This window comes from Hypomesus nipponensis, chromosome 1 (genome assembly GCF_054491055.1).
Source record: "Hypomesus nipponensis isolate SF chromosome 1, ASM5449105v1, whole genome shotgun sequence".
In the NCBI taxonomy this organism is placed as follows: domain Eukaryota; kingdom Metazoa; phylum Chordata; class Actinopteri; order Osmeriformes; family Osmeridae; genus Hypomesus; species Hypomesus nipponensis.
In genome coordinates, this window is record NC_140361.1 from 147,120 (window position 1) to 161,578 (window position 14,459).

General features: G+C 43.4%; 2 protein-coding genes across 2 annotated transcripts; both read right to left on the bottom strand.

Moving 5' to 3' along the window:
* Positions 1 to 86: 86 nt before the first annotated feature.
* On the bottom strand, positions 87 to 2,750 carry gdf9 (growth differentiation factor 9). The gene is made up of 2 exons (XM_084705525.1): positions 2,298 to 2,750; positions 87 to 2,100 (listed from the first exon to the last, which is right to left on the bottom strand). Exons 1-2 carry the CDS (start codon positions 2,692 to 2,694, stop codon positions 1,187 to 1,189), a joined length of 1,311 nt encoding a protein of 436 aa, XP_084561651.1. The 5' UTR covers positions 2,695 to 2,750; the 3' UTR covers positions 87 to 1,186.
* Positions 2,751 to 12,198: 9,448 nt separating this feature from the next.
* Positions 12,199 to 14,329, bottom strand: sowahab (sosondowah ankyrin repeat domain family member Ab). The gene has a single exon (XM_084698739.1). It carries the CDS (start codon positions 14,219 to 14,221, stop codon positions 12,803 to 12,805), a length of 1,419 nt encoding a protein of 472 aa, XP_084554865.1. The 5' UTR covers positions 14,222 to 14,329; the 3' UTR covers positions 12,199 to 12,802.
* Between the last annotated feature and the right edge of the window lie 130 nt (positions 14,330 to 14,459).

The following is a 14,459-nucleotide window of genomic DNA, read 5'->3' on the forward strand; positions in this document are numbered from 1 at the left end:
CAACCAATGGTACACGTCATACAACCAGTCGCAGGTTTAGGGCCATTGACTGTGAAAACAAGTTTAGGGCAAATAGTGTATATGTCTTACATACTCTTTTATTGGGGTTAAGTAGGCAGTGACTGGGCTCACACTCCAGCACAGTAGATGGTGTATATGCATCTAACAGTTGACAACCAGAACCCATAGAAGATTAGGTCCTGTGATATAGTTCTGAGCGGACGAGCACGGTATAAGCTACATGCATTCTCTTCACGGGGCATCTCTACAGTTGGCGGTGCTTGGAATAAACTCTGGGGTTATTATCCAGTCTCAATTGACAGAAAAATACCACATTTACAGTACAGTTGGCACTTTGAATAATCTTTCAACAGACACATGAACTATGCAGTTTGTTTATTCTAGTCTCCCACATATAAACCCTTTTCAAAATTCTTGTTTTGAAAAATCAGCAGGGGATCAAGAGCTTAGAGTAAATTCATTTGATATGCATAAATAGTACATGACACGCATTTAGTTAAATTTGTCAATACAAGTTCATTGGTATGCAGCCATTTCATGACCAAAGGTAATGAATACACACTGAAATGTTCTTTTTAGATATTATGAAAAGAGCTTGTCAATGAGACAACTGCAATCCCAAAGAATAAAATGTAAAAGTGTTTCGGTCAGAGAACAGGAGCCACTTTTATATTTAGTCCAGAACAGATTTAGCCTACTTAAAATGAGCAGATTGTATTTAAAGTAATAAACGATAAGGACAAACCCCCCACCCAAAATAAATAAACAAATATAACTTAAACATAAAAATCATTTTGATAATATTTTCATGTGTCTTCAGCTGCAACATACGTCGCAAAAAAAACAAAAACAAGACGGATGCACTAAAACAACATTAACAACATTCCTGCCATCACGTCACTACAACAAAAGCAAAATGTATCCTAATATTTGCTAATAACTTTTCCAGTATTTAACACAGTGCTTAGCAAAGAAAACACTGGATGAAGTAAATGCATCTGCTCTAGATAAATACAATTTCACGCAAAGATGGTTTTACAATGTATGAAATCACTGAGGCTGGCTTGTTAGTATTGCATATCTGATTCTGGTGAAAGCCACGTGTGAACGACGAGGATGCTTGTAAAACTAAAACAACGTCGTCACACTGTGTCACTCTTGGATGTTAGCGACAAGTACAGCGAGTAGCGATCATCTCCTCGTACACCTTGTAGGTGATGATGCCATTGTACTCCGTGATTACATTCATGGGTTTGTATTCTGAGGGAACACAGGAAGGCCTTGGCACTGAGGCGTCCAGTCTCTCGTAGATGATGCTCTGCACCATTGTGTGGACCGGGGAGCCGTACATGAAGCCCATGGTTCGAGGGCAAGTTCCCTTGCAGTACCTGGGGTTGTACCAGTGAGGGTAGATGATCCAGTGGTTCAGTTTCAGCTGGCTGAAGGTCACCCGGAAGTCGTACAAAGCACAGTCGTTAGTGGGGAAATCGTAGGTGGACTTGAGTTCGGGGAGGCTGGCTTTAGCTGCTCTATTTCTGGGTGCACTCCTCCTCAGCCGGCCCATGTTCTGCCCCACCCAGCGCTCTGCCTCGGAGTCCCTCTGGGTTTCAAACCGGTTCCAGCCTGCTGACCTCTGACCTGGCCCGGGGATCCGGCGGTGGGAGACCCGGTCGCTGGTGTCATTGAGATATAACAGCAGAGACGGTGACCTCAGGGTCATCTCCACAGAGCCCCCTCTGGACATCTTGACCCCTCTTTCCTCAGCACACGTCAGGTTGATGAGGAGATGTATGTCTTTCTGGTGGGCCTGTACTAGGGGGAGCAGGAAGGAGCTGACATCCACCTCTACCCACCTGCTTCTGCTCGCTGGTCGGCGCCCCCTCCCCAGCAGGAAGCTGGAGGCATGCTGGGCCCCGGGACCGAGGGGGCACTGCTCTGCCTGCTGCTGCTGCACTGACAGGTGGCAGACAGATGGAACCAGTCTTGGGCGTTCAAAAGAGTAGAGCAGTACAGATTTCATGGGCTGTTCTTTGGCTCTCACCTGCTCAAGGTTGAAGGAGAGGTCTTGCATAAAGATCTCTTTAGGGAAATATGGAAAAAACATTTAAGTGCAACAGATCATTGTCATCAGTTTGTCTGTGTTGTTTAGTCATGTCTGTCTGGGCCACAATAATTACATTAATTTTGAATGCACTTCATAAACAAAGAATATATATCTTCTCATTTAAGTGTAAGAATGTTTAAGTGTTGTATTACTGTTTCACTGGCCTGCTTACCTTTGCTCCGCTCGAGACATTCTCTTGGGGTTATGAGTCGAACTGTGTTGAACAGCGGGTTAGTCCCAGCTGCACCCTTCTGGCTAACGGACTTCTTGTACAGTCTTTTCATGTACCGAACATGTCTAGGCTCCGCTCGCTGCTTTGGGTTTGGGCCAAAACCTCGCCAGTTCTCTCCACCTTGTTCCGACAATGCCCTCAAAAGGGGGGATAATATATTTCCATGTTGAAAGAGAGAGGAGTCGGCAAAGTTGTTTAATCCGTTTGACGTCGAAGGGGATGATCGTAGGGAACGACCACAGATCACAAGATGGATTAAAAGAAAAGTGTTCAGATTATAAAGTACGACTGACATCCGCACAATAGTTTCTGCCATAGTAAACAAATCCACCAACATTTGAGAGAGAACTTTGCGGTGAAAACGGATGTCAACCAACCTGCACGTGCTGCTCATAAAGCAGGTGCGCGTAATCACCGCAGGTCGCCATGCAGAACAACAGAAGATGCCGGGATGAAAACCGAGCAGTTTAATATTGAAGGTGAATGATCTGTTAGACGTGTCAAATATACTGCTACTGTAAGGCCATCCCGCTATATGACCTTAATAATTAATTGTGAACAGGTATTAATCTATCTCTGTGTCAGCAGTCATATTGGTCTTTTTCTAGAGCTGCAGTCTGTGGCAACTCCATGTATTAGGCTAATATTTTGATATATTTTTTTACTTCTTTGTAAATACTTATTTGGCCTTGCTTATTTTTTATTTTGTCGGTGTGCCTTTGTTGTTGTGGCCTGAGCCCAGTAGCGGACTGGCCATCAGGAGCACCGGGAGAATTCCCGATGGGCCAAAGCACTTCTGGGACGGAGGGCTCTTGCCTTATAATTGTTTTAACACTAATACAAATTTTGGCAGAAGATTGAGCGACACGGTTGGCCAGCAACACGGTTGGCCGGCCCCCCTTTTCCCCAGGACGGTTGGTCTATTCCAAATGAAAGTCTATGCAGCCCTTATAGTGCCGCTTATTCACAGTGACACTGACAGATCGTAGTAGAGACAATATAAAGATGGAAACCCAGGCTAAGAAACGTAAACGTAAATACCTTCACGAGACAATGTTTATCAATTGAAAAAACTTATGTTCGTTTGTTTTACATAAACTCTTGGCTCAAATCAGCCAAAATGCGCTAGGCGCGCTTGCATTAAGCGTGGAAGTCCCTAACTGGCATCACATCAGGCACAGAATATGCATGCATTAGCTGGGCGCTCGCTGTGGTGGCGTATATGGGACCGGTTCTGTTGGGCCGGTCTGGATCAAAGTCCAGGGCCTATTTTTACTCCCAGTCCGTCCCTGCCTGAGCCCTCTGAAGGTGCCAGTATGGTACTCCGACTCCGTTACGGATGGGCGGGCCGCCGGATAGGACGGATTAATTAGCATTTCTGTTGCCTTTATGGTTCTCCGAAGGCTGGGGGTGCTGAAAACAATTCACTGCCAGAACAGTAGGTGGAGAAGCGTTTTTTTGTCGAAAACACGTTGCTTTGTTGCGTCTTTATAAGTTAGAAATCGTCGTTGTTTATCTCCCACCTCTCATCACACGTGTGACACTCTTACCAGCTGTCACTACTCAGACGATGAGTGCAGCAGGTGCAGTCACATAATATTATATTAAAGACAAACTCAAGGCCCGCCGCGTCATTTTATGTGGCCCGCGGAAGATTAATGGGCTATTGAAATAAGTCTACGCTGCTTTACAGCGTGCATTGACCATAAACGACATCTCTCACCATGCATTTCAATTGTGTTACGGCATCAGTGTTAAACGCAAAGTTTAACTGGGTGAAGGCGAGCATGGTTTGAATGACAGCACTCCAATGCAGCCGGTTCTGCGAACGTACCCCATGTGCATTTTCAGCCAAGGTCCTCGGGCATTCAACCCAAGTTGGTATCGCTCTCGAACTTGGTTAGAGTACTCAGCCAAGCTAGCATGTTTCTGCTTCCCTTATCGACAATTTGGAGCCAGCAATGATGAAGACATCACCTTCATTAGACAAGGTTTTACCTAGGCTATTGGAAAACGGCAATGTTTATTTTACATAAAGCTCAAAAAGCTATTCTGCGTTCAGATGAAGGGCAAAACAAGTTTTGCTCTTGCGCTATGCGCGCTTGCATTTTGTCACCAAACACTGAGAAAAATTTGCAAATGTATCCTCCAAGAAAAACAGCAGATTGTCCAAGAATTAAACGGCCAAATTGCAGCATAATATGCCCTATGTTCACAAAAGCTACAACAAAAACACCATGTTTTTACATCGTTACTGACGTTACATCGTAGTTACAACTGGCCCTTTGACGGCAACCATGCTGATGTGGCCCTCGGTGAAAATGGGTTTGACACCCCTGCGATATAGACAAGGCTCTGGTTTTGTGAATTCATTTCTCCACCAAGTGTATAATCCAATGTGAAAAATGAGAAACAAAAAGACTGATAGAATTGGAAACAAAAAGATCCATACAAACTGTATGTAGGCTACAGTCAAAACTACAATGTACTACTCTAGGTCACTAAACTGTGGCAGTCAGTGCACAGACAACAAACTCACGTTTCTGAATTCGCTAGAGTAGAGCATAAACTAGCTCACAATAAAATTTCTCTCCAAGAAGTTCTCATCACAGACGTCTTTCAAAAAGACGACCTTAGAGAAAACGCCTTTCTGTCGAAGTCGGAAATGATGTCGTTTGGAAATGATGTCGTAGCGGACCAATCACGGCCAAGGGGTATCCGTCGCGTACAGCACGGCACGACGGATCGACAGGAATTTAAACGGTGCACGGAAAAGGTCTCCGTCGGCCCCGCAGACGACGGAGAGGGCGTTTCAGGGCGTTCCAACTATGCGTAGGCCCTTCCCATGTGTCCGTAATCGTATAGTACGGAGTAGCATATAACGGCCTTAACATTCCACCGCATCTCTTTCACTCGAGGGGATTCGGGGAACAGCTCTGCTGCATTCTGCTCTGCGTGAGGAGCGGCAGGCCGAGATGAGCGGCAGGCCGGGAGAGGCGGCAGGCTGGGAGCAGCGGCGGGCCGGGAGGAGCGGCAGGCCGAGAGGAGCGGCAGAGCAGGGTGGCCGGCGGGATCTGGCCGGTCTACTGCTTCATTTTGGCAGCACTTAAATCACCAGTTACTTGTTCATTGATGTTGGAGATTGGGGATGAAAAAATATACAAAAAGACTTGACATCATCATTACTCAGAAGAGGAACTGTGGTCATAATGTGTTATTCTTGTTCTCATTCCTGCTGAAATTCCTCCAGGGAGGAACGAGCTGATAGTTTTCATGAAACCACCTCCTCCATGTCTCCTACACATGAACAGAGTTTAATGCAAATCAACATTCCTAAGCCTCACATGTCTGTTCATCCCACCAACCTCCCCATCACACGCATTCACAAGTATTGTCTTGAATGAGTCAAACATAGGGATGTATTGTTTTATGAATCAGCATAATTATTAATACTCTGAACACAACTATACTCTGAATGAAGGTTCAAAATGGGAATTTTAAACTACAATGACAGTAACTGTTTCAAGTATGAAGTGCTGTCTTTTACTTTTTTTGAAAGACCAGTTATGGTACTTACCTGTACAGTCATGGAAAACACACCCATCTGTCACACAAGAGATTGTGATAAACAATAATTAGATCACCCTTTGTGGGAAAGAACAGAGTGAAAATGATGATATAAACAATACATGGTTTCTGTCTACAGTAGAAGTACAGATACTCATGTTTAAACAGACTCTGGTAAAAGTTGAAGTACTGAATAAAGTCCTGTTTTAGTGTCACACTGGTAACTGGACCTCACATCATATTAATACATTAATACAAAGAGACACTAGAGACACGCCGAGCATTCGCCAGTGTAACCAATGTGAATCGGTGAAACTCACTCTTCAGGTATGTAATGGGCCACCCGCGTCAATGAATAGCCAGCTTTTCTTTGGCGTAGCTGGTAGTGGTTGCGCTTGGCAGTCCAGAGGTGGCAGGATCGACTTCCGATGGCAGCGAATGACGGCCCTGGCGGACCAAATCCACGTCCGTTGCATACCCGTTAGACCAGGAATCCTTTTTGACGTTGACAATTTCATCTCCCTCATTTATGGCAATTCTCAGTCCTGTAGACATCGCTAACTCCTTCTGTCTTATCCTTAATGTACATTTTTCTAAACTTTTTCCCCCCACATGCAGTGAAAGGAGAGGAGAGGAAGGAGAACAGAGAAGCCTAAAACAGAGTAGATTAAAGCGGAGCAGAGTACAATCGAGTACAGTAGTCCTCATCAATGATGCAAAACTTTTTTGTGAAACTTTTTTTTGAAATACGTTTTCTCCCTTTCAAAACGTTTTTTGAAACGTTTTTTCAAAATAAAACAAAAACATTTTTTTTCCTAAATCTTTTGGAAGCTGTAGTAGTAAAAATGTAAGAAGTAGAAACTACAGATATTTGTGAAAAAAAATGAAATAAAAAGTTATCAGAAAAATAAATAGTGAATGACAGTACTGATACCAGAAAAATCTACTTAAGCACAGTAACAAACTATTTTTACTTTGTTACGTCCCTTCTCTGCATTTCCTCATGTTTAAATTCAAGGTAAAATATAGCTGCAAGCAGCAATTCGGGTTCCTCCGCAAAATATTATAAACATGTACACTGTAGAAGATCGAGACTTGGACAACAAGAGAGCAAAACTACTCAATGTTTGGCCAACAACAATAGGCTGAATGGGGATTTGAACTCATGAGCGTAAGGTTACAAGTTAGTGTCTCTAGCCTCTCTGCTACAGACCAACTGCTGAGTTTTTATGATTAGTAAGGGCTGAATATTTCCGTAGGATATTGAAACTCTTCTCAAATTGATTTCTTTCCAGACTCTAAGTCAATGCACATCAAACAATAGTCATGTGGGCATCTGGGCTAGGGAAGAGCTCACATTCAACTCCTTGCGAGAAGAGCCTGTGTCAGGACAGTAGCCGACTCTCTGGTCACATTAAACTACACAACATGCACAATCAGTGGTGACCAACAAGATTATATTAACTAACCAACAAAAACATCTAACTGAACAAACACAACAACTGAAATCCCTCGCACGGCTTTTGTAAACAAACTATTTTCCACATGTATTTGTGTTTTTTGACATGTCGCACTGCATGCTGGCTACCCAAGGCTGCTGACGCTGATTATCAAGCTGTGCTCCGACTACGTGATATGAGTATTAGTTTTTGGTCAGCAAGGTTAAGAAACGGTTGACATTTCAAGGTGAAATTGCATGAAATTGCCCATGGTATTTCCGAAGGATGTCTGCCTGTTTAACTAAACAATTAATCAATATTGATGACAGGTGAAAGACTGTGCCTGGGTTTCAACCTATGACTTTGCACTTCATAGGACACAGCTTCAACCCATTGAGCTACCCGCAAGGATGAGAATATGTGGTCAGTTTTTCTATACAAAAGGAAAGCTGTTTCTCCTGTAACACGGATTGTTTGATTCGGCCCAAGTTTAAACAGCTATAATTCAATGATCTGTTGACATATCAAGGTGAAATTGCGCATGGTACTTCAGAACGATGTCATCCTGTTTAACTAAATGTATATTTTAATTTAAGACAGACTCAAACAGTGTGGCTGGATTCAAACCTACGCCCTTATACTTTGAAGGTCACCATTCCAGCTCATTGAGCTATTCTCAGAGTTGAATATTGGCATGTTCAGTTACTGTACAAAAAGGTAAGCTGTTTCTCCTGTGGTAAGCGTTGTTAGATTCAGCCAAGGTTGAAACAGCTCTATTTCAATCATATTTTGGCATTCCAAGGTAAAATCGTTTATGGTACTTCAGAGAGATGTCTGATGATCAATTTACTTCATTCGAGCTAATTTGGTTGTAAATCGGACACTACCATACGTAGACTCCAAGTAGCTAGCTACTGTTGTAAACCTGGCTTGTTTTGCAGTGGTTTACACAGTCTCGCTTAACAGATGATCGGAGTGTTGTTATGGGTTCAAATAAACACTCATTGAATAAACTATGCCTCTGACTGGTTTTGAACCTTCCACCCTTTGCTTACCAGCACAACATCTCAGCCAAGTTCTATAACTGGATAATTAAAAAGATGTTTCTCCAATGGTGAGCATTGTCAGATTTGGTCCAAGTTCAAACAGCTGTAATTCAGTCATTTTGACATATCAAGGTGAAACTTTGCATGGTACTTCAGAGGCATGTCACCTTAAAGCCTATTACGTTTGAACCATCTTTCAAAAATACATTTGATTTAGCGACACAATCATATTGAGGCAATGTGTATATTTACATAAATACACCCCTTTCAGCCATTTTGTACTTGATTCAATTGCCTTAAGTAATATTTTTTAATACGTCAATGATACATATTATTACAAAATGTCAAGTCAATTAGACCTTTGGTTCAAGAGAAGAGGAATTTTGAATGGTTTCCCAAATTATCACTGCACAGGAAAATCCATCATGGCGGACCTTATGGGTCCTTAAGGCGTTTTTGTTCGTCATGAAAAATGAGGCATGCACACCAAGTTTCAGAAGAATTGGAGCAATGGGGTGGAAATGCAACCACTCTGAAAAGTGGACATTTGGGCGTGGCCTGTGGCGCCCCCTATGGTCTGATGTGGGCCAGTCTGTGTTTGGGCCGTAGTTGTGGTATGTTGTATCAATATGCCAAATTTCAAAACTTTTTACCAATGTGTTCATGAGATAAATTACAAGAATAATAATAATAAATATAACTGCAAGCAGTAATGGCGGATTCCTCCAAACACTGCGAACCATTGAAAAATGTTTATTTTTGACAAATTGTAACTGTATAGAAAAATGTATGCTGCAGAATTACCAATGGCATACCAAATCTGAAATGCAATACCATCAAGATCCACAAGGGCCTTTATTTCAAGCCAGTAAGTGAAGGAAGGGGGCTTGGTGAGCTTATCCATTCCAGAAAGCCTTGTATCTTTATGCATTAAGGCGTGGCCTGTAGCGCCACCTATGGGTAATGGTGGGCCATTTGTGGTGTGGTAGTTACTCTTGGCCTATACTATTAATGTTTCAGGATTTTAAAAACTTTTTACCATTGCATATAAAATCGGAAATGCAATACCAACAGGATCCACATGGGCTTTGGGTAAAGTGTGGTAGTTACTCTTGGCCTGTACTGTCAATGTGTCAGGATTTGGAGACCTTTTTACTATTGCATACAAAGTAGGAAATGCAATGACACCAAGGTCCTCAAGGGCCTATGCTGATATTCAAGGAATGAGTGGGGGCTTGGTCAGCCCACACAGTCCTGATATGTTGCGTGTGTGTCTTGCCAAGCCCGCGCGTGTCAAGGGAAGAATGAGTGTCTGAGAATTTGGAGCATGCGCGGGGAGGAGCAGGGGACACATTTCATTGTAAATTTCCCTAGAAATTAGCCAAGCATGCATGTTTCAAAGATTCACCAAAAATCGACCTTTCATCTTAGAGTCAACTTTTTCTCAGATTTGTGTACTAAACATTCTCAAGAGTCTTCATATGAACTTGTTTGACTGGCTTACGTGTAAAGCATTGCGAACCATTGAAAAATGTATATTCTTGACAAATTGTAACTGTATAGAAAAATCAATGCTGCAGAATTTCCAATGGGATACCAAATCTGAAATGCAATAACATCAAGATCCACAAGGGCCTTTATTTCAAGCCAAGAAGTGAAGCGCTTTAATCTTCACAAGAAGTGAAGTGCTTTGTGCTTTAGGGCGTGGCCTGTAGCGACACCTATTGGTAATGGTGGGCCATTTGTGGTGTGGTAGTTACTCTTGGCCTATACTATCAATGTTTCAGGATGTTTTTAACTTTTTACCATTGCATACAAAATCGGAAATGCAATACCAACAAGATCCACATGGGCTTTTGTTAAAGTGTTGTTGTTACTCTTGGCCTTTACTATCAATGTTTCAGGATTTGGAGAACTTTTTACCATGGCAAACAAAATCTGAAATGCAATACCATCAAGATCCACATGGCCTTTGCAAAAGACCAAGGAACACTCTCCTGAAATGTTGCGTGTGCGTCTTGCCAAGCCCGCGCGTGTGTCAAGGGAAGACCTATGGGTAATAGTGGGCCATTTGTGGTGTGGTAGTTACTCTTGGTCTATACTATCAATGTTTCAGGATTTTTATAACTTTTTACCATTGTATACAAAATCGGAAAAGCAATACCAACAAGATCCACATGGGTTTTTTGTTAAAGTGTTTCTTTGCCTATACTATCTATGTTTCAGGATTTTGAGACCTTTTTACCATTGCATACAAAATCGGAAATGCAATACCATCAAGAGCCACATGGGCCTTTTTTTCAAGCCAATAAGTGAAGGGAGGGGGCTTGGTGAGCCTATCCATTCCAGAAAGCCTTGTATATTTGTGCTTTTTGGCGTGGCCTGTAGCGCCACCTATGGGTAATGGTGGGCCATTTGTGGTGTGGTAGTTACTCTTGGTCTATACTATCAATGTTTCAGGATTTTTATAACTTTTTACCATTGCATACAAAATCGGAAATGCAATACCAACAAGATCCACATGGGCTTTTGTTAAAGTGTTTCTCGGCCTACACTATCAATGTTTCAGGATTTGAGACCTTTTTACCATTGCATACAAAATCGGAAATGCAATACCATCAAGAGCCACATGGGCCTTTGCTAAAGACCAAGGAATGAGTGGGGGCTTGGTCAGCCCACACTCTCCTGAAATGTTGCGTGTGCGTCTTGGCCGCGCGTGTGTCAAGGGAAGGCTGAGTGTGTGTGAGATTTTGGAGCACGCGCGGGGAGGAGCAAGGGAGACATTCATTGGAAATTTGCCTAGAAATTAGCCAAGCAAGCATGTTTCAAATATTCACCAAAAATCGACCTTTCATCTTACAGTCAACTTTTTCACAGATTTGTGTTATGAACATTCTCAAGAGTTTTCATATGAACTTGTGATTGAATCAGAGTATCAGTTTTTGAATGGCTGATGTGTAAAGCATAATTTTAGCGTTAGCGATAAGTTCAATTTGCTTTATATCAATCATTTTTTGAGATATGAATTTGCCTTTGCACATGGTAACATGTTGTAGTGTCTTCCTCCGATCTACCAAGTTTAGTGTTGATATCTCAAAGATTTGCTGAGACATGACTTCACATCCTGTTTTGCGGCTTTTCTGATGAATTTGATTGGCTGTACCGGACAGACGGTTATGAGGATCAAAATTCCTTTGATAACTTTTGTGAGGCTTGGTCTGAAGATCATCTCTGGTGATTTTGAAGAAGATATGACAAAAATTGTAGGAGGAGTAGGCTTTCAAAGGTTTTTGATAAAACCGGAAATGGCGGGAAATCTATAGAACCGGAAATTAACGCCATGGTGTGCGTTGAACTCGGCTTGATCCAGGGAATCCAATGGTACCTCATTTTTGAAAATGAGTCATACGGTTCAAAAGTTGCGTGTGTAAACACAAGTCCAACTTTGACCCATTGGTGGCGCTAGAGTGGTCTAATGGGAGACATGAAACTTGGTGTAGGTATAGAAGAAACTGTCCTTAATGAGTGTGCCAAATTTCACAAAAAGTTGTCGATGGGGTCTAGGGGCTGCCATTGACTCCCATGGTACAAGAATTACAAATAATAAAACCACCAATAACAATAGGTTTCCTCCTTACGGAGGAATCCTAATAATACCAACAATTACAATAGGGTCGTCGTCCTGACGGAGGAACCCTAACAAGATGTAATTCATTTAAAACTACTTAGAATGTGTAATTATCTTTATTAAGTACTTAGTTTCATACAAAAATAATGTTAATTTGACCAATTACCAATTTAAGAGCTCTATATATTTAAAATATAGTTTTAAACTTTAAATCATCTCACTCACAGGTCCCCGGGGACACAACCAGATTCAGAAACAGAATAAGAGCATCACATTCATTAATGTTTAGTGTCACTCAAGACAAGGGACTCAAGCTTAGCCTAATGTAATTCTAGGCAATTACATTACTTTAAAGACTATTATTAATATTAAATACAATTCACATGTTAGAGGATATAAAAATATCAATATTCTAAATATCAAATAGCGAGCTAATACCCACCTTGGTCTATATTGGAAAATCCTTATTTGTACATGTACATCTTCATCCTCCTGCCCCTAGTAGACGCCTCCAGCCTCTCATAGTCCCAGCCTCCTAGTTCCAGTGTGACATGCCTCCAGCCTCTCCTAGTCCCAGCCTCCTAGTTCCAGTGTGACATGCCTCCAGCCTCTCCTAGTCCCAGCCTCCTAGTTCCAGTGTGACATGCCTCCAGCCTCTCCTAGTCCCAGCCTCCTAGTTCCAGTGTGACATGCCTCCAGCCTCTCCTAGTCCCAGCCTCCTAGTTCCAGTGTGACATGCCTCCAGCCTCTCCTAGTCCCAGCCTCCTAGTCCCAGGGTGAGACGCCTCCAGACAACAGCTTGTTTTTCCTCCGGTGCGTCCCGTGAGGCTGCATGAAGAGTCTGCTTAGGGTGTTTATCCCTCTGGGCATGTCCCTGTCCTCCTCCTCCCCCTCCCCGTGTGCCTGGGCCCTGCGTCCCAGCAGCTGCTGCAGCTCAAGAGACACACCTGGCCCAAGGTAATGCAGCGGCTTCTTCCCATCATTGTCCCGGATGTTTGCGTTGGCTCCGTAGAGCTTCAGCAGCAGAAGCATCAGCTCTGCATGGCCGTGCAGAGCAGCGAGGTGCAGCGGTGTGTAGCCTCCATGTGTGCGGGCGTTTACATCCACTCTCACCTCTGTCCTGCGCGACACGTCCATGATGGTGTGCACCATCTCACTGTGGCCGCTCTTAGCCACCCAGTGCAGCGCTGTGTATCCAGACATGAAATCTTTCCTGGTGGCCAGCTGGCTGTCCTGCTGCAGCTGGCCGTGGATCTGACCCCACAGCCCAGAGGCTGCCGTCACCAGCCACCGGTGGCCCCCCGGAGGCAGGGGGACACACCCCAGGCCCTGCTGGTCCTCTGCTGCTCTACAGGTCCTACTTCTCCTGAGCAGGGGGGAGCCTGGGGCGCGTATCTCCTCCTGGGACCGCTCTCTCCACAGGGAGACACTCTGCTCTGAGCCCACCCGGCCTGGACCATTAGGAAGAGGCATGAAATCTCTCTCTGACGGTGAAACTGGCATCTGCATCAGAGACTTTGATCCAACTGGGGTTTTCAACCCAGAAAAGGTTGGTATGCAGTTTAACTCATCTTGTCTTGCCGGGGGTGAATCACCACGGGATGGAGATTTGAGTGCCACGATAGCAAACACTGGGCCAGTTTTTCCCGTTTTGATCACCCCATCATAAGAAACGTTCAGGACCTTGATTACGGTAGGGGGGTCTTCGTTAGAAGTCTTACATGACCCACCGTTTCTTAAACCTCGTTGGAAATCAGCCCTATTGTTCAATCGATTTCCATTCCTGTTTGAGGAGTTGCACGTATTGTTGTTTTGAATATCCAAGTTCGATAGGTGGACAGATTCGTACTTAACTAAAGCACTGAGCTCCGATACCGTCGGTGAGAGGGACGAGGTCTGGCTACTAAAGCTGTCGTCTAAATCCGAATTTTGCGCGCTATATTCCATACCCACTTTAACAAAGTCCTGGTATCTTTTTTTCACGACCACAAACTTGACTTCATTGACTTGTTTCACAACCGCAACACTGTTCACGAATTTCTTAAAAATATCCCTATTATGCTTCTTCTCTCCGGGATCGCTACAATTTAGTTGACATTTGAAATTATTTACCAACTCAGAATTTTTTACTTTTCCGCCGTTCTCCAGCAAAAACGTCAAAATACAATCTTGAGTCAAAGCCATCTTTTCACCTCCCAATCCGTTGACAAGATGTCAGCGGGATGCAGGAAAACCTGTTTTTCTTTGACTCCTTGCAGCAAATCCCGCCGTCCGTCTCTTCTCTTAAACTGCTCCGTGTGATGGTCAAGTATTCTCTCTTCCCCCTCGTCACTACCTGCTGCTTCCGGTGTCTGGACTATAGTTTCTTGCAATTTTCTTTTCGCTTGAACGCGGGATTTAATTATAGGCAGAACGCGCATGA